The following is an 18119-nucleotide window of genomic DNA, read 5'->3' as shown; positions in this document are numbered from 1 at the left end:
AGCCCATATACATGCTAGTCTATTTTTCCAAACCTAGGTCATACTCCTCCTCCTCAGGCACTCAGTACACCACCCCTACATGATTACCTGTCCTTTGATATACTTACTCATTTCAGTACCTTCAGCCACTTTATGTTTCCCTGACTTAAGTACTGAGCATACTACTACCTATATTTTCATACTCCACTCGGCTATTACATACCCCCTAAACCTTATTTGATCTTCTAAGCTAGAAATGAACTCTCAACCGTAACATAATACTACTTTTAACACAGAATCATCCTTGTATTACTAACTAAAGTAGATTTTTTTAAGTAAGTTTTGATTGATTTCACTGCTTCTGTTTTCAATATAAATAAAAGGAAAAAATGCACATTGCATATTTCATTCATGTAGATTTAGGTAAGAATCTCAGTTCTATCCATTATCTAAGATAATAAGACAATTAAGAGTTTAACTTCAGTTTCCTTCTGTAAAATGAGTCAATCCAATAATGCCAATCTTATTAGAATTAAATAAGCTTTGTTTTAGAACCAGGTCCATAACAGTTGCTCAACAAATGTAGGTCTTTTTGTCATTTGTTCATCTGTAAATCTTGCACAGACTCCTTGACAATAGGGGCTCCTTTAATGTTCCTTTGTTGTTGTTAGAGGGAATTGGATATTTGTATCCAGTGCAGGTGGGATGATGGAGGATAATCCTATGTGGACTAGTTTCTTATAAAGATGGCTTGGGTCTGTAACAATATTTCTTCAAGTTTTTTGAAACTTTTCTAAAAATATCTCCATAATACATTCTGCTCATAACTGGTTATCAGCTCATTATAATACCGACTTCGTTTTAAATATTGTGTTATCTCACAGTATGTAAAAATGCAGAGTCATCAGATAAATCAAAAAAGTATAACCTAAGCAAGTAACAGCAATAACAAAGTTCTCAATGTTCCATTTTAGATGTTATATAAAAGAACAGACTTTCTTTGTATGTTCTAAGAGGGCTAGCCATGTTTTCTACTTTGAAGAATGTTATGTTTTTTTAAAAACTATCAAAATAAACTTGACAAAGGCAAATCCTCTTTTGGATAACAATTTTAACATTATCCACTCTAGGAATTATTCTATTATCTGTAATTCCCAACTGGCTTCTTCTTGCTTGCAGCATTCTCTTGGGTTCCATTCTCCCTATATTCAGGAAATGCAGTCATTTCAACACTAGCCAAAGTGAAATATAATTGCAAGTGTATATCTCCTGCCAAAGTTTCAAAATGCATGCCAAAAGCAGATAGGCATTGTCTATGGTTGATCTACTGTTTGGGTTTTCCACACCGCGATCCCCATGGATTAGCACAGATGACCCCAGGTAACCATATTCTACGTCAGCCCATCAACATTTTAATTTTAGAAATGAAAATCCTCAAAATGTTAGCCATCATTTCAATTTAGGCTCAAAATCCCCCAAACCAGCAATGTCATATAAGAATTAATTTTAACATGACACATCTCAAGGGTGATAACCTGCTAGATTGATACTTTTTTCCGATCTCTTTAGAAATCTAACATAAATGCTTTCAAACTGACCCTTTCTACACAGTGTTGTTTTCCAAAAAGAACACGTCACAAAATCAAAGAAAGCCAGGTAGGACTGAATGACTTTTCTTGTCACTTGCAAATTCTTGGTGTTTTCACCCTTTGGATTACATCGAAAACTAGATCAGAGGTCTGATAAATTTCATATTTAACTTATCTCAAAAAATACATCCAGTTCTCTGTCTTGTATTATTTTTTAAAAAACCATGTCTACCATCTGGGCATTTGTTCTATTCCTTTATTCCCTTGTGCCCACCTCTGATGCTCACTACCCTCTCCTGTTGGCATCCCAGCCACGACAGTGATAATACAACCAAATACAGATGTTTCCTCTTGCCCTGATAACAACAGAAAACTTCCCAAAGCAGCAAATGAAAGTCTAAACTTCCAGACAATATGAACTCCCAAGCAACTCCTTCCCAACCTGTAAATTCTGGGGAGAAAACAGGAGACCAAAAGGAGCAGTTCTGCAGCTATAATCAAGTCACACAATTTTTGCCTCCCTTGCACTGCAGTGTCCAAAGGGCAGGCTTCCATACTCAGAAAGAATAAGACCTTAGAAGAGAGGCTTTCTCTTTCATTTTTATAACATGCATATACTCAGAGTTTAATCTGCCTTCTCCAAACGAAAACCTGTATTAAGTCATAATTTGGCCCTGAATGTTGACTGAGTGATGTGGGATAGCGGACTGTCGTGGAAAATTGTCTCTGAAAAAAAAAAAAAAAAATTGTATCCCTGCTGTACTGACCATCACTGTCCCCGTTCAGATCAGACCCTCTGTTCAGCTTTAAACTTCTCCAAGCTGGTGTTAGCACTCCATTCCCATTCCACCATCCAGGACTATCAGGCTAAGTGAGATGGGGCTGGATCAATGAGAGATGGGTGGAAACAACAGGGGGGATGCTAATTATCATTTTAAATGCTTTTCAAACAGCAAAAGAATGTCAAAAGAAAGATAAATGAGAGGTTTAAAAAAACCTTACCACAAACTGAGTTAAGGAAGGATGCTGGGAGTAAGGCAAAAGGAGAGTTAGGGAAAGCAAAGGTTAGCAAGAGAGAGTGAAATAATAATATTAAAGGAGAAAACTAACCTGCATAGGGGATGGCGATGGGAAGCAGGAGGAGGTGGAGGAGGACGTGCTGCAGCAGCAGGACTGGCAGAAGTCTGGTCACCCACATGGTCCTGCTGGGTGTGCTGGCGGATCCCACTGGAGCAGATGCCTGGGTGAAAGAACCCTCTTCCGACTCAGAGCCTAAAAGAGCCCGTCGGCTCTGAGCTGCTTTTTATTGCGATGAGCTAAGTTTGTTGTGTGATTAACTGGAAAGATCTAGGTCTGAACTCCCTCTTACGGTAAGAAACTGTTTAACAACAGCCCTTTACTCTCTCCCACCCTCCCTCCTTTCCTCACTAGCCCCCCCGCCCCCCCCTTTTGCCCACCACACCACCAAACAGATCCCAGCTCCCCACCCCCCCCCACCCCCACTCTGCTTAGGAAAGAAACTTACAAAGAAAAGGTCACCTGGCCTGAGGCCAGCTGCAATTTGGAAGTTGGAGCTCCAGATCCCAGTGGCTCCTATCCGAGTAAGGAAGGGAGGAGCAAGGCTCAGCCCAATAGCTAAATCAAGGCACAGGCAGAGGACCAATTCGCTAAGTTTAAACAGGAAAATACATGTGTTTACATATCTATTTGGGAAAAGAGGAAGGGGAAGCAGCATAAGAAGAAAGCAAAGCACTGCCTTTCTGTTAAATGTGCTTCAACTCCTAATCTGTCTAGTTGTACTGCTATGAGCAATCTAGGGATTCCAAACACTGAGGCAGTTTCCCTAGGGTGTTAGAGCCCGGGAAGGAGCTGGGAGGCAGTCTGGGAGGCAGACGGCAGACAGGTCCAAGCCCAGGTAGAAAGAAGTCCCATGAGAACAGAATATGATACTGTGGGGTAAAAATAAATGAACCAACAAAACAAAAACACCCACGATTGTCAGGCAGAAAAATTGCCCCTATTCAATGGGCTCAGAGCAGGTAACTTTTTTCAGAAGCTCAGCTAAGCTCCCCTGTTACAGCAAAGGTACCAAAAGCACATAAACTTGTCTGATGTGGGGACTGTGATAAAATTTGGTCATGCCCTCTTCTTAAAATGTCTAAAACATTGAGATTATCCACTGCTTCTCCCTGACAGATAAATGTGGCATGGATTCCATGTTCTGCCTCCCCCCACCCTCCTCTTTTCTAGCTCCATCCCATATGCATGCACTTCCCAGCCTCCCTCAAAGTGGAGGGGATGAAGGGCTTGCACTGGGGAGGCGGGGAGAAGATAAGGGAAGGACACTTGTGATATAGAGGTTTGTCTTTGCACCTTGAGGTAGTGCTTTGATTGTTTTAGGTAATAATAGCTTTTGCTATTTTTAATGAATTTGGGGGTATAGTTGCCCCATGTGTTTCTGAAATGGATACAAATAAGAACAATGTCTCTGTCTACAGAGGAAGGGAAAATGGGCATAATGTGATCTGTCTCTGGAGCTGTACAGAGATGATAGTGGGCAAAATTAAAGCCATCTTCAAAACAGCCTTTCCTCCACAGCTCTCATTCCTCATCCTTCAGTTTAGCCCACCTCCACCTCCTGAAAGGACTTGAACCTGAGGAAGAGCGTGAAAGTGAAAGTGAAGTCACTCAGTCGTGTCCGACTCTTTGACCCCGTGGACTGTAGCCTACCAGGCTCCTCCGACCATGGGATTCTCCAGGCAAGAATACTGGAGTGGGTTGCCATTTCATTCTCCAGGTGGGTCTTCCCGACCCAGCGATCGAACCCAGGGATTGAACCTGGGTCTCCTGCACTGGAGGCAGATGCTTTAACGTCTGAGCCACCAGGGAAGTGCTAGCTATTAAGAGAACTAGTCTTGAGGAATCCACTTCATCTTACCTTTTCCTATTTTTAATCCTTTTCTTTTCTCATTTTCTCCATATAAAAACAAAACCAAGCAAACACACAAATAATTTGTCAACCTTTCCTAATGTCCTAAGTACTCATCTTATTTACTTTTTAGTCCAACTCTTAGCAATCCCATGACTGTAGCCCACCAGGCTCCTCTGTCCATGGGGTTTTCCAGGCAAGAATACTAGACTGGGTTGCCATTTCTTTCTCCAGGGGGTCTTCCCAACCCAGGGATCAAACCGGGGTGTCCTGCATTGAAGGCAGATTGTCTATGGTCTGAGCTACCAGGGAAGCCCACACACTTTCTATTACACTTCTTGCAAATTCTCAATTTCAGTATGTTATTGTGTGATCATGATCCTGATTTGCCCCATGGTAACTCCTGTGCTTCACTAGGAATTCAGGCTCCTTTTAAAGAAGCTAGATTTTTTGATAAGTAAATTCTGTAGGTAAACAATGAAGGACCAGTCTTCCTATTTGTTTTCTCTCTCTCAGAGAAAGCAGAATCAGGACTATAAGCATAATTGCGATTATCATTATAGCTTGGGGCAAAATCTATCCTGGATAAGAAACTTAGGGCACCAAAAAGAAATTGAACAATCTTATTTAACAGATCACACATTTTCACAGTTTTTATTGCCACATTAAATATAATTTATTTAGAATTATTATTTATATTTCTATTTTGACAGGTTATTTGGTTTATCTATATTGAAATGACAACTAATATGCATTGAATTTTTGGTGTATGCTAAGCATTGTACCAAATACTCTTAAACAGATTCTTACTAATCCTTACAATAAACCTACATTAAAAAAAAATCCCCATTTATAGTTGAAACAGCTTAAGTAAATTATTTTTATTCTTAAATAACTTGCTCTAGATCCCAAAGGAATAAAGATTCAGGTGGGAGAGCTGAACATTGTTGATCACAACACATGGGATGGGATAAATTTCTGTAAACCTTATAAGAACAAGTTAATCACTAAAATTATCCTGAGACCAAACATATAGGTGGTGCTTAACAATAATTTACGAAATAAATGAAAGTATAAATAATTTTTAATCTCCCAAAAGTATGATGAAATACACAAAGTAATGAAACATGCTATTATTTTACTTTGTCTTGATAAAGATTCTCATTATTTTTTTCAAGTCATAATCACATTTTCCCCATGCTCTGCTCTTCCTTTATACTCCTTAGTTGTTAAACTGTATAAATCCCCAAAAGTGTGAAAATTGATAAGACAGAAAATTTTATGAAGACAATATTTTAAATGCTACAACTTATATAATTCCTTAAATACAAGATGGATCCTCATTGCCTACATAATATCATTTTAAATCTTTCATAAGTTTAACTCTAGTATTCCACACGAATTAGATTGATTGAATGGGAAAAAATAAGTACAAGTACACCGCTGATGTTTTTTAAAAGCCTATACTTCATCCCCCCTACTCAAAAAAAAAAAAAAAAAAAATCCCTGTCTTCAAAAGCCTCATGTTTCTCAATCACAAGTGGTGCTTGAGTCCATTTACATTAGAGCGAAACTGATAGGAATTTGTGTTCTGTAGACCACTGAAGAGCTCTACATTCGTGGACAACCCATCTCATTTATTAAGTAATAGGCACATATATTGTGTCATTCTGTTTGCTTCTACTACTTTGTAGACTCAATTTAGTCCTACGCCTGGTTTCAAATCCCAGTTACTATCTTGCCAAAAGTTTTACTTTCATTTCAGTTTCCAAGGATTAATAAACAAAACAAACAAAAAAAAAAACACTCATTACACACAAGTAAACAATTTTAATATTTAGTAGGGGATTATTTAATTTCAATACACAACCATTAAAAGAAAAGCGAAAAAGACACAATGGAGTTAACAACCCCATGTGCATCATCAAATTGCGTCAGTCAACATCCAGACTTGAACAGCACATGCTGGGAATTCCCAAGGAACAGCGGTTTGGAGTCCCAGATGGGAAAAGGTCTAATGCAGTGCATCCGCTCCATGGGTGAGACTTCAAATTGCAGTTTTGGGGGTTCCCACTTATAGTCCTAGGCCTCAAACTGATATCATCATCACTGTGCATGCAAAAATGCAGCTCTGGTTTTACTTTAACATTTTTACAGTGGTGTTTGTTTTATCTTGTGAGTCATAGGATTTCGTTAAACTCCAGGCATGGTTGGCCAGACCTCCAGGGGCTCAAGAATTCCAAGACCCACTCCATTTCTTATCTAAAGTGCCACCTGACTAGCTGTGCTTGTGGGCAGGCATGGAATCTGGGCAGTGTCCAAGCAGATCAGAAGCAAGATCAGAAGACTGCTCTTCTGCTTCTGAAACCTGAACAAGACTTCCTCCATTTTAATTTTCCTTACAGTCAGCCACAGGATTGTTGAGGCTGAAGAACATAGGAATAAGGCAATATAACACGAGCAGTCTTGTTAATTCTGTAGGTCAAAGAACAATTCCAAACAGCCCAAAAGAAACAAGATAATTAAAGAAACAAACAAGGGGTTAAACAATATAGAAAACCATTTCTGAGTGGTAGGGGATGTTGTAAACAAAAAGTTTCACCATGAATTAGAAGTAAGATTTTGTACATTAACTCCTATTTCAATTAACTTATTGGCTGTAATAGCAGTAACAACAGAATGTTCTATCAAGGAACGATTCCTTTTTTCTATGAAATTTTGTAATAATTTAGTTCTTTGCAAAATCTTACATAGGGGTGCTAAGGAAAAGCTAATATTAGCAACAAAGTAGGAAATAGCATTTGAGTCAGTTCAGTTCAGTCGCTCAGTTGTGTCTGGTTGTTTGTGACTCCATGAACTGCAGCATGCCAAACTCCCAGAGCTTGCTCAAACTCATGTCCACTGAGTCAGTGACATGGACATTTGAGTCAATAATACCTGAATTTTCATGGAGAGAAAATAATAGATGGTCCCCTTCCAATATAAATGATCAACACATGTTAGACATCTGGAAAAGGCTTCCTAACAGATACATAGAGAGAGTGTTTACATCATCAATTACAATACATACTAATTCAGGGGCTATTTCAAAAAACATATCATAGATTTTAGGGAAAACAATTCATTCACAATAGTTGATGGGTTCTCCAATAAGTGGAGTTCCCCAAGTGCAAGAAGTTGGTCCACATAGTGGTCTCTCATTACTCTTGTCACAGTCTATCAGTAAGTTGTTGCGACAATTACAGGGACACAGGAAATTGTCACATAATACTTGTGTTAAAGGCTTGAGCTGAATCTTTACCAGAGCTGTGTAATCTAGCTGCTGCTGCTGCTAAGTCACCAGTCATGTCCGACTCTTTGCGACCCCATAGACGGCAGCCCACCAGGCTCCGCCGTCCCTGGGATTCTCCAGGCAAGAACACTGAAGTGGGTTGCCATTTCCTTCTCCAATGCATGAAAGTGAAAAGTAAAAGCGAAGTCGCTCAGTCGTGTCCAACCCTCAGCGACCCCATGGACTGCAGCCTTCCAGGCTCCTCCATCCATGGGATTTTCCAGGCAAGAGGACTAGAGTGGGTGCCGTTGCCTTCTCTGGTATAATCTAGCAGACAGATACATTTTTTCTATGGAAAGGTAAAGTTAAGAAAAGACTGGCTTTGAAGTCTTTTGGGCAGATGAAGTTATCCTGAGTTCTGGTCTGGCTCTGCTTTCTCCAGCTGAAGATTCACCAATAGCTTACTTCATGTTTTTCCTTTAATTGTAGCATATCCTTGAAGGTTGAGCCATGAAGGACAAGCTGCATTATAGCCAGGCTTCCAAGAATAATCTATTCACGAGAATAAAAACTCATGGGCTAATTTTCTAATACTCAATTGTTTCAGGATGGAAGTCTATTTTATGAGTTGGTTAAGTTTGAAATGCTCGTTCTCATCAAAGGTGTTTCTGATTCTCCTATAGGTTTATTATTTAAAATATTGAGAGCATTATTTAAGTTGTGTGTGTGTGCATGCTAAGTCACTTCAGTTGTATCCGACTCTTTACAACCCTAACAATCAAAGCCCACCAGGCTCCTCTGTTCATGGGATTCTCCAGACAATACTGGATTGGGTTGCCTTGCCCTTCTCCAGGGGATCTTTCTGACCCAGGGATTGAACCCACGTCTCTTGCATCTTCTGCATTGGCAAATAGGTTCTTTATCACAAGCGCCACCTGGGAAGCCCCATATTTAAGTTAGTCCTCCAGTTCTTATAAGAGCCATCTCCAAGTTTAATTAATTGTTGTTTAAGCATACCATTCATTCTATCAGTCAAAAGCAGCTTGAGAATAATGAAGAATATGAAAGACCCATTGTATATTATGTTCCTGGGAAAATTTTTATATTAATTTACCTTTAAAATGTCACCCATTGTCACTCTGAATTTGAAGTGCAACACCATAATATAGATTAATTATCTCCAAATTTTTAATAGTTATAGTCTGATTGGCTTTCCCAAAAAGAATAGCCACTAAATATTGAGAATAGCTGTCCATAGGAGTACACACTTATTGGCATCCTTTATCTCAGAATTAATGGATCAACAATTGCACTCATCTCACACGCTAGTAAAGTAATGCTCAAAATTCTCCAAGCCAGGCTTCAGCAATATGTGAACCGTGAACTTCCTGATGTTCAAGCTGGTTTTAGAAAAGGCAGAGGAACCAGAGATCAAATTGCCAACATCTGCTGGATCATGGAAAAAGCAAGAGAGTTCCAGAAAAACATCTATTTCTGCTTTATTGACTATGCCAAAGCCTTTGACTGTGTGGATCACAATAAACTGTGGAAAATTCTTCAAGAGATGGGAATACCAGACCACCTGATCTGCCTCTTGAGAAATCTGTATGCAGGTCAGGAAGCAACAGTTAGAATTGGACATGGAACAACAGACTGTTTCCAAATAGGAAAAGGAGTACATCAAGGCTGTATATTGTCACCCTGCTTATTTAACTTATATGCAGAGTACATCATGAGAAAAGCTGGGCTGGAAGAAACACAAGCTGGAATCAAGATTGCCAGGAGAAATATCAATAACCTCAGATATGCAGATGACACCACCCTTATGGCAGAAAGTGAAGAGGAACTCAAAAGCCTCTTGATGAAAGTGAAAGTGGAGAGTGAAAAAGTTGGCTTAAAGCTTAACATTCAGAAAACAAAGATCATGGCATCTGGTCCCATCACTTCATGGGAAATAGATGGGGAAACAGTGGAAACAGTGTCAGACTTGATTTTTCTGGGCTCCAAAATCACTGCAGATGGTGACTGCAGCCATGAAATTAAAAGACGCTTACTCCTTGGAAGGAAAGTTATGACCAACCTAGATAGCATATTCAAAAGCAGAGACATTACTTTGCCAACAAAGGTCTGCCTAGTCAAGGCTATGATTTTTCCAGTGGTCATGTATGGATGTGAGAGTTGGACTGTGATGAAAGCTGAGTGCCGAAGAATTGATGCTTTTGAACTGTGGTGTTGGAGAAGACTCTTGAGAGTCCCTTGGACTGCAAGGAGATCCAACCAGTCCATTCTGAAGGAGATCAGCCCTGGGATATCTTTGGAGGGAATGATGCTAAAGCTGAAACTCCAGTCCTTTGGCCACCTCATGCAAAGAGCTGACTCATTGGAAAAGACTCTGATGCTGGGAGGGATTGGGGGCAGGAGGAGAAGGGGACAACAGAGGATGAGATGGCTGGATGGCATCACTGACTCGATGGACATGAGTCTGAGTGAACTCCGGGTGCTTGTGATGGACAGGGAGACCTGGCGTGTTGCGATTCAAGGGGTTGCGAAGAGTCGGACATGACTGAGTGACTGAACTGAACTGATAGTCAGTTTAGCATATTTGCCCAGGCAGTTTGCCACATGCCAATTTTCCTTTGACTAATTGTGGAAAGCTTCCAAGCTTGATATGTTGACAAATTAGACATTGTAAAGAAATAGATTTAATGAGATCTGTAATTAAGGAAATCTTGATCCTGAGCCTACCTGTATGTTGCTTTTTCTCTCAGATGGCCACATTATTGGTGTGCCCACAAAGTCGAAGTGTTCAACTCTCTGGAGTCTGAATAGACTTCTACTGCTGGGATTTGGGTTTGCTCATCTATAATAGAGACATACCGTTGTTGCATAAAATTTGGAACACTGTGAGCATCAACATGAAAGACCGAAACATTAGTAGTTTAAACAATTTCCCAAACATCAGACCATAATTCCTTTCTCCATACTCTTCAGAGTGAATTTGCCAGTTAATTTTTACCCATAGGGGAAACAAGGTGGCCGATCCATTGGCTACTGATAAAAAATCTGTGTATATACAGCATTCAGTTAAATTATCTGGTACTACCTGATAAACAGCATATAACTAGGCAGATTGGCTGCTTTTACTTTCCTCAGCATATGTCAGCAATTTAGTAGTGACCGAGTTATGTGCCACCACTTTCCAATAGCAAGTGAATCCTATATATTTAGCTGATCCATCAGTGAATCATGTGTGCTGTTTTTCTTGTGCAGTTAAAGAGTCAAAGGGCTTTCCCATTTTATAGACAGCTCAGTTCTCATGTGTTACTATAGCCTCTCACTCATGGCCTTCAATAGGAATTTCAGAAATCTCTTCATTCAAGGCAGTAACCCCATATGGCACAGATATGGCTTGCTCATGAATATACCATTTCCATTTTATTATGCTGGACTCCTGAACTTACCCAACGCTGTGCATTTGGGGTAAACTTTGTACCCATTGCATGATTGGCACTTGATGTCTTAATATTACAGTATGATCTATAGTCAATTGTTCCATATCAATCAAAGCCCAATAATAAACCAATAGCTGTTTTTCAAAGGTAATGTAATTTCTCCCAGCCTCTGGAAATTTCCTACTCCAGAAGCCCAAAGTCACTCATTTGCCATGCTGTTTATGCCATAAGCTTCAATTAGCATATAGTTCATTGATAAATACATGTAATTTTGTGTCCCCTGGCTATAGTTCATGGGGTATGTGATCTCCATCCAAAGATAGATTGCAGAGATAAGCTTTAGAATAATTCAATTAAACTTTTTAGCAATAAAACATAACAGTCAGTAACTATCTGGGAAGTGAGTCTTGGTCAACATAAATTTCAGTTAGTAAAGCTAGAATTTAATATTCAGTAAAATACATACTTGTGTGTAGAGGGGTAGGAGGTGGGGCATTAACCCTGCAGTCAGGGAAGGTTTTATAAAATAAAAAATGAAGGTTTTGACGGAGCCAGGAAAAAACAAGTGACTGTCTTGGATTTCCCACAGCACCTACTGTTTTGTCTTTTATTATTTGTTTATTTTTACGTTTGGCTGTGCTGGCTCTTTGCTGCTGCTCTGCATTTGTTCTAGTTGCCGTGAGTGGGGACTGCTCTCCAGTTGGAGTGCTCAGCAGGCTTCTCATCACGGTGGCTTCTCTTGTTGTGGAGCATGGGCTCTAGGTGCACAGGCTCTAGTAGTTGAGGCCTGTGGGCTCAGTAACTGTGGCTCCTGGGCTGTGGAGCACAAGCTCAGTGCGTGTGGCACGCAGGCTTGCTTGCTCCATGGCGCATGGGATCTTCCTGAATCAGGGATCAAGCCCATGTCTCCTCCATTGGCAGGCAGATTCTTTACCACTGAACTACCAGAAAAGGCTCCAAGTGTTGGATTTACAGCTATTGTTTACCCATTTTAAATTCCTTGATTTAGGTGTAGACTGTTGCCATTTTCTAAGGACATCAGGATAGCAAAAGTCTGACAATGAGTGGTTAATTTTTTGTAGAAGGAGAATGAGCTTTATCTATGTCACAATCCTCATAGATCATTGTGAAATAATATTTACCTTACCAAAGTAACAAAAGATTTGAAAAACAAATGTAAATAACTTAAAGGCAGAGAAATTCACATTGTCTATTATCAATAGCCACATTGCAAGAACACTTTGTTTTCTCTCTTTTTGTTTTTTCTTAATGTGGAAGATAATTGCTTTACAATGTTGTGTTGGTTTCTGCCGAACAATATGTGAAACAGCCATAAGTATACATTTGTCCCCTCCCCTTGAACTTCCCTCACATGCCTCCCACCCCACCCACACACACAGAGCACCAGGCTGAGCGTCCTGTTTTACACAGCAACTTCTCACTAGCTAGCTATTTTACATATGGACATGTATATGTTTTAATACTACTCTCTCAATTCTTCCCACCCTCTCCTTTCCCTACTGTGTCTGCAAGTCTGTTTTCTATGTCTGTGTCTCTTTCCCTGCCCTGCAAATAAGTTCATCAGTACCATTTTTCTACATTCCAAATACATGTGTTTATATATGATATTTGTTTTCCTCTTCTGACTTATTTCACTCTGTAAAACAGGCTCTAGGTCCATCTGCCTCAGCTAGAACTGACTGAAATCTGTTCCTTTTTATGCTGAGTAATATTCCATTGTATGTATGTACCACAACTTCTTTATCCATTCATCTGTCGAGGGGCATCTAGGCTGCTTCCATGTACTGGCTATTGTAAATAGTGCTGCAATGAACATTGGGGTATAGATGTCTTTTTTTAATTATGTTTTTTTCAGGATATATGCCCAGTAGTGACATTGGTGGGTCATATGGTAGCTTTAGACTTACCAGATGGCTCGGATGTTAAAGAATCTGTCTGCAATGCAAGAGAGACCCAGATTGGATCCCTAGGTTGGGAAGATCCCTTGGAGAAGGGAATGGCTACCCACTCTAGTATTCTTACTTGGGAAATCCCAAGGACAGAGGAGCCTGGCAGAATATAGTCCAGGGGTTCGCAAAGAGTCAGACATGACTGGGTGACTAACACTTCACTTCACTTCATTATGGTAACTTTATTTCGAGTTTTTAAAGAAACCTCCACACTGCTCTCCACAGTGCCTGTGTCAGGTTACATTCCCACCAGCTGTGCAAGAGGGTTCCCTTTTCTCCACATCCTCTCCAGCATTTATTGTTTGTATATGTTTTGATGATGGCCATTCTGACTGGTGTGAGGTGATATCTTATTATTATTTTGATTTGCATTTCTCTGATAGTGACGTTGGGCATTTTTTCCATGTGTTTAATGGCCATCTGTATGTCTTCTTTGGGGAAAGGTCTGTTTAGGTCTTCTACCCGTTTTTTGATTTTGTCGTTTATTTTTCTGATATTGAGCTGCATGAGCTGCTTGTATATTTTGAAGATTATTCCTTTGTCAGTTTCTTCATTTTGAAATATCATATCCCATTCTGGGGGTTGTCTTTTCATCTTGTTTATGGTTTCCTTTGCTGTGCAAAAGCTTTTAAGTTTAACTAGGTCCCTTTTGTTTATTTTTGCTTTTATTTCCATTACTCTAGGAGGTAGGTCATACAGGATCTTGCTTCAACTTTTGTCAAAGAGTGTCAAGAAAACTGTTCTCTTAACTCAGACAGAAAAGATAATTCCAGTCTGATACCAGCTTATTATTAATAACAAAATTTGTTTATCTAGGTAATCTTAATTATCTTAGACTTAGAAAGTCCTTTCTGTAAATCTTAAAGAAGTGATAGTAATTTTTTTTTTTTTTTTGCAAAGGCATCAGAGTGAAACTATAGCTACTGATGACAAAAGGCTTAAGAAGGTACATTTAAAACCTGATTATATCCATGTGACAAAGTAACTTGGTCACTGAGGTGACATGTAACAGTTTAATGTAATAACTAGAATTATGACTGATAACATTTTACCAAGACCTATCAGAACTTTATGAATTCTGTATAATTTCTAGAATATCTGTATTAGTAATATTTACCATACAATATAACCTTATTGAGAAGCTTTATGACTTGTTTGACAGTTTTCCCATATAACTTTAGCATACCAAATGAACCTAATTAGTTTAATATCTTTCTTTGGGATGGTTCAAGGGCCCTCTGAGGTACCACAAAGTTAGTTCAGTTCAGTTCAGTCGCTCAGTCGTGTCCAACTCTTTGCAATCCCATGAATCGCAGCACGCCAGGCCTCCCTGTCCATCACCATCCCCCAGAGTTCACTCAAACTCACAATCATCGAGTCGGTGATGCCATCCAGCCATCTCATCCTCTGTCGTCCCCTTTTCCTCCTGCCCCCAATCCCTCTCAGCATCAGAGTCTTTTCCAATGAGTCAACTCTTCGTATGAGGTGGCCAAAGTACTGGAGTTTCAGCTTTAGCATCATTCCCTCCAAAGATATCCCAGGGCTGATCTCCTTCAGAATGGACTGGTTGGATCTCCTTGCAGTCCAAGGGACTCTCAAGAGTCTTCTCCAACACCACAGTTCAAAAGCATCAATTCTTCGGCACTCAGCTTTCATCACAGTCCAACTCTCACATCCATACATGACCACTGGAAAAACCATAGCATTGACTAGACAGACCTTTGTTGGCAAAGTAATGTCTCTGCTTTTGAATATGCTATCTAGGTTGGTCATAACTTTCCTTCCAAGGAGTAAGCGTCTTTTAATTTCATGGCTGCAGTCACCATCTGTAGTGATTTTGGAGCCCAGAAAAATAAAGTCTGACACTGTTTCCACTGTTTCCCCATCTATTTCCCATGAAGTGATGGGACCAGATGCCATGATCTTTATTTTCTGAATGTTAAGCTTTAAGCCAACTTTTTCACTCTCCTCTTTCACTTTCATCAAGAGGTTTTTAATTCCTCTTCACTTTCTGCCATAAGGGTGGTGTCATCTGCATATCTGAGGTTATTGATATTTCTCCTGGCAATCTTGATTCCAGCTTGTGCTTCATCCAGCCCAGGGTTTGTCATGATGTACTCTGCATATAAGTTAAATAAGCAGGGTGACAATATACAGCCTTGATGTACTCCTTTTCCTATTTGGAAGCAGTCTGTTGTTCCATGTCCAGTTCTAACTGTTGCTTCCTGACCTGCATACAGATTTCTCAAGAGGCAGATCAGATGGTCTGGTATTCCCATCTCTTTCAGAATTTTCCACAGTTTATTGTGATCCACACAGTCAAAGGCTTTGGCATAGTCAATAAAGCAGAAATAGATGTTTTTCTCGAACTCTCTTGCTTTTTTGATGATCCAGCAGATGTTGGCAACTTGATCTCTGCTTCCTCTGCCTTTTCTAAAACCACCTTGAACATCAGGAAGTTCATGGTTCACGTATTGCTGAACCCTGGCTTGGAGAATTTTGAGCATTACTTTACTAGCATGTGAGATGAGTGCAACTGTGTGGTAGTTTGAGCATTCTTTGGCATTGCCTTTCTTTGGGATTGCAATGAAAACTGACCTTTTCCAGTCCTGTAGCCACTCCTGAGTTTTCCAAATTTGCTGGCATATTGAGCGCAGCACTTTCACAGCATAATCTTTCAGGATTTGAAATAGCTCCACTGGAATTCCATCACCTCCACTAGCTTTGTTTGTAGTGATGCTTTCTAAGGCCCACTTGACTTCACATTCCAGGATGTCTGGCTCTAGCTGAGTGATCACACCATTGTGATTATCTTGGTCTTGAAGATCTTTTTTGTATAGTTTTCTGCGTATTCTTGCCACCTCTTCTTAATATCTTCTGCTTCTGTTAGGTCCATACCATTTGTGTCCTTTATCGAGCCCATCTTTGCATGAAATGTTCACTTGGTATCTCTGATTTTCTTGAAGAGATCTCTAGTCTTTCCCATTCTGTTGTTTTCCTCTATTTCTTTGCATTGATCGCTGAGGAAGGCTTTCTTATCTCTTCTTGCTATTCTTTGGAACTCTGCATTCGGATGCTTATGTCTTTCCTTTTCTCCTTTGCTTTTCGTTTCTCTTCTTTTCACAGCTATTTGTAAGGCCTCCCCAGGCAGCCATTTTGCTTTTTTGCATTTCTTTTCCATGGGGATGGTCTTGATCCCTGTCTCCTGTACAGTGTCACAAACCTCAGTCCATAGTTCATCAGGCACTCTATCTATCAGATCTAGTTCCTTAAATCTATTTCTCACTTCCACTGTATAATCATAAGGGATTTGATTTAGGTCATACCTGAATGGTCTATTGGTTTTCCGTACTTTCTTCAATTTAAGTCTGAATTTGGCAATAAGGGGTTCATGATCTGAGCCACAGTCAGCTCCCGGTCTTGTTTTTGCTGACTGTATAGAGCTTCTCCATCTTTGGCTGCAAAGAATATAATCAGTCTGATTTCGGTGTTGACCATCTGGTGATGTCCATGTGTAGAGTCTTCTCTTGTGTTGTTGGAAGAGGGTGTTTGCTATGACCGGTGCATTCTCTTGGCAAAATTCTATTAGCCTTTGCCTTGCTTCATTCTGTATTCCAAGGCCAAATTTGCCTGTTACTCCAGGTGTTTCTTGACATCCTACTTTTGCATTCCAGTCTCCTATAATGAAAAGGACATCTTTTTTGTGTGTTAGTTCTAAAAGGTCTTGTAGGTCTTTATAGAACCGTTCAACTTCATCTTCTTCAGCATTACTGGTCAGTCATAGACTTGGATTACTGTGACATTGAATGGTTTGCCTTGGAAATGAAGAGAGATCATTCTGTCGTTTTTGAGATTGCATCCAAGTACTGCATTTTGGACTCCTTTGTTGACCATGATGGCTACTCCATTTCTTCTGAGGGATTCCTGCCCGCAGTAGTAGATATAATGGTCATCTGAGTTAAATTCACCCATTCCAGTCCATTTTAGTTCACTGATTCCTAGAATGTCGACGTTCACTCTTGCCATCTCCTGTTTGACCACTTCCAATCTGCCTTGATTCGTGGACCTGACATTCCAGTTTCCTATGCAGTATTGCTCTTTACAGCATCAGACCTTGCTTCTATCACCAGTCACATCCACAACTGCGTATTGTTTTTGCTTTGACTCCATCCCTTCATTCTTTCTGGAGTTATTTCTCCACTGATCTCCAGTAGCATATTGGGTACCTACTGACCTGGGGAGTTCCTCTTTCAGTACCCTATCATTTTGCCTTTTCATACTGTTCATGGGGTTCTCAAGGCAAGAATACTGAAGTGGTTTGCCATTCCCTTCTCCAGTGGACCATGTTCTGTCAGTTAACCACAGAGTTAACTAGAGGTCAAAAGAAGTTCATTGGAATTTGATTTTAGGAGATTCTGTCAAAATGCGTCAAATGGTTTAGAACACTGTCAGATGAGATCATAGGTCACTATGAAACAATAGTATTCACTTAGACAAAATAACAATAAAGATTTATGAAGCTAATACAGAACATATCACTTAAGAGGTAAAGAAACTTAGTATCTGTTGTCAAAGGCAGTTCAACATCCCCAGAAAACTTGTACCATGCATAGAACTCTTTCCTCAGGATCCACTTTTCACAAACCTTTTTTATCACTCTATATTCATCACTTTATTTTCCCATTCAGAAACAGACACATGTAAGTCAGATCTACTTTCTTGTTCCTTAATAAAATGTAATTCCATTCTTCATGACTTATTTACTGAAAACATACATCTGCTTTCCTTAAGCAACTGTAAACTGTCCTTTATATTAGCATTCTGCTGTTTGGTGAACATAAATGCCAGTGATAATTTCTAAAACTTTTTTGCTTTCTTATAAAGAACATCTCAGGATGATACCAAACATATCCAGTAATAGTTCTAAGT

General features: G+C 39.7%; 1 protein-coding gene across 1 annotated transcript in view; it reads right to left on the bottom strand.

The window, feature by feature from the left end:
* Positions 1 to 3167, bottom strand: part of HGF (hepatocyte growth factor) — an 81915-nt gene extending 78748 nt beyond the window's left edge. The window contains exons 1-2 of the mRNA XM_055589463.1: positions 3094 to 3167; positions 2679 to 2808 (exon numbers count right to left, since the gene is read on the bottom strand). Of these exons, the coding sequence (XP_055445438.1) occupies positions 2679 to 2766 (88 nt within the window). The 5' untranslated portion in view covers positions 2767 to 2808; positions 3094 to 3167. The remainder of the gene's footprint in view (positions 1 to 2678; positions 2809 to 3093) is intronic.
* Between the last annotated feature and the right edge of the window lie 14952 nt (positions 3168 to 18119).

Source organism: Bubalus kerabau, chromosome 8 (assembly GCF_029407905.1).
Source record: "Bubalus kerabau isolate K-KA32 ecotype Philippines breed swamp buffalo chromosome 8, PCC_UOA_SB_1v2, whole genome shotgun sequence".
Classification (NCBI taxonomy): Eukaryota; Metazoa; Chordata; class Mammalia; order Artiodactyla; family Bovidae; genus Bubalus; species Bubalus kerabau.
This window is presented reverse-complemented; position numbering and strand designations above follow the sequence as displayed.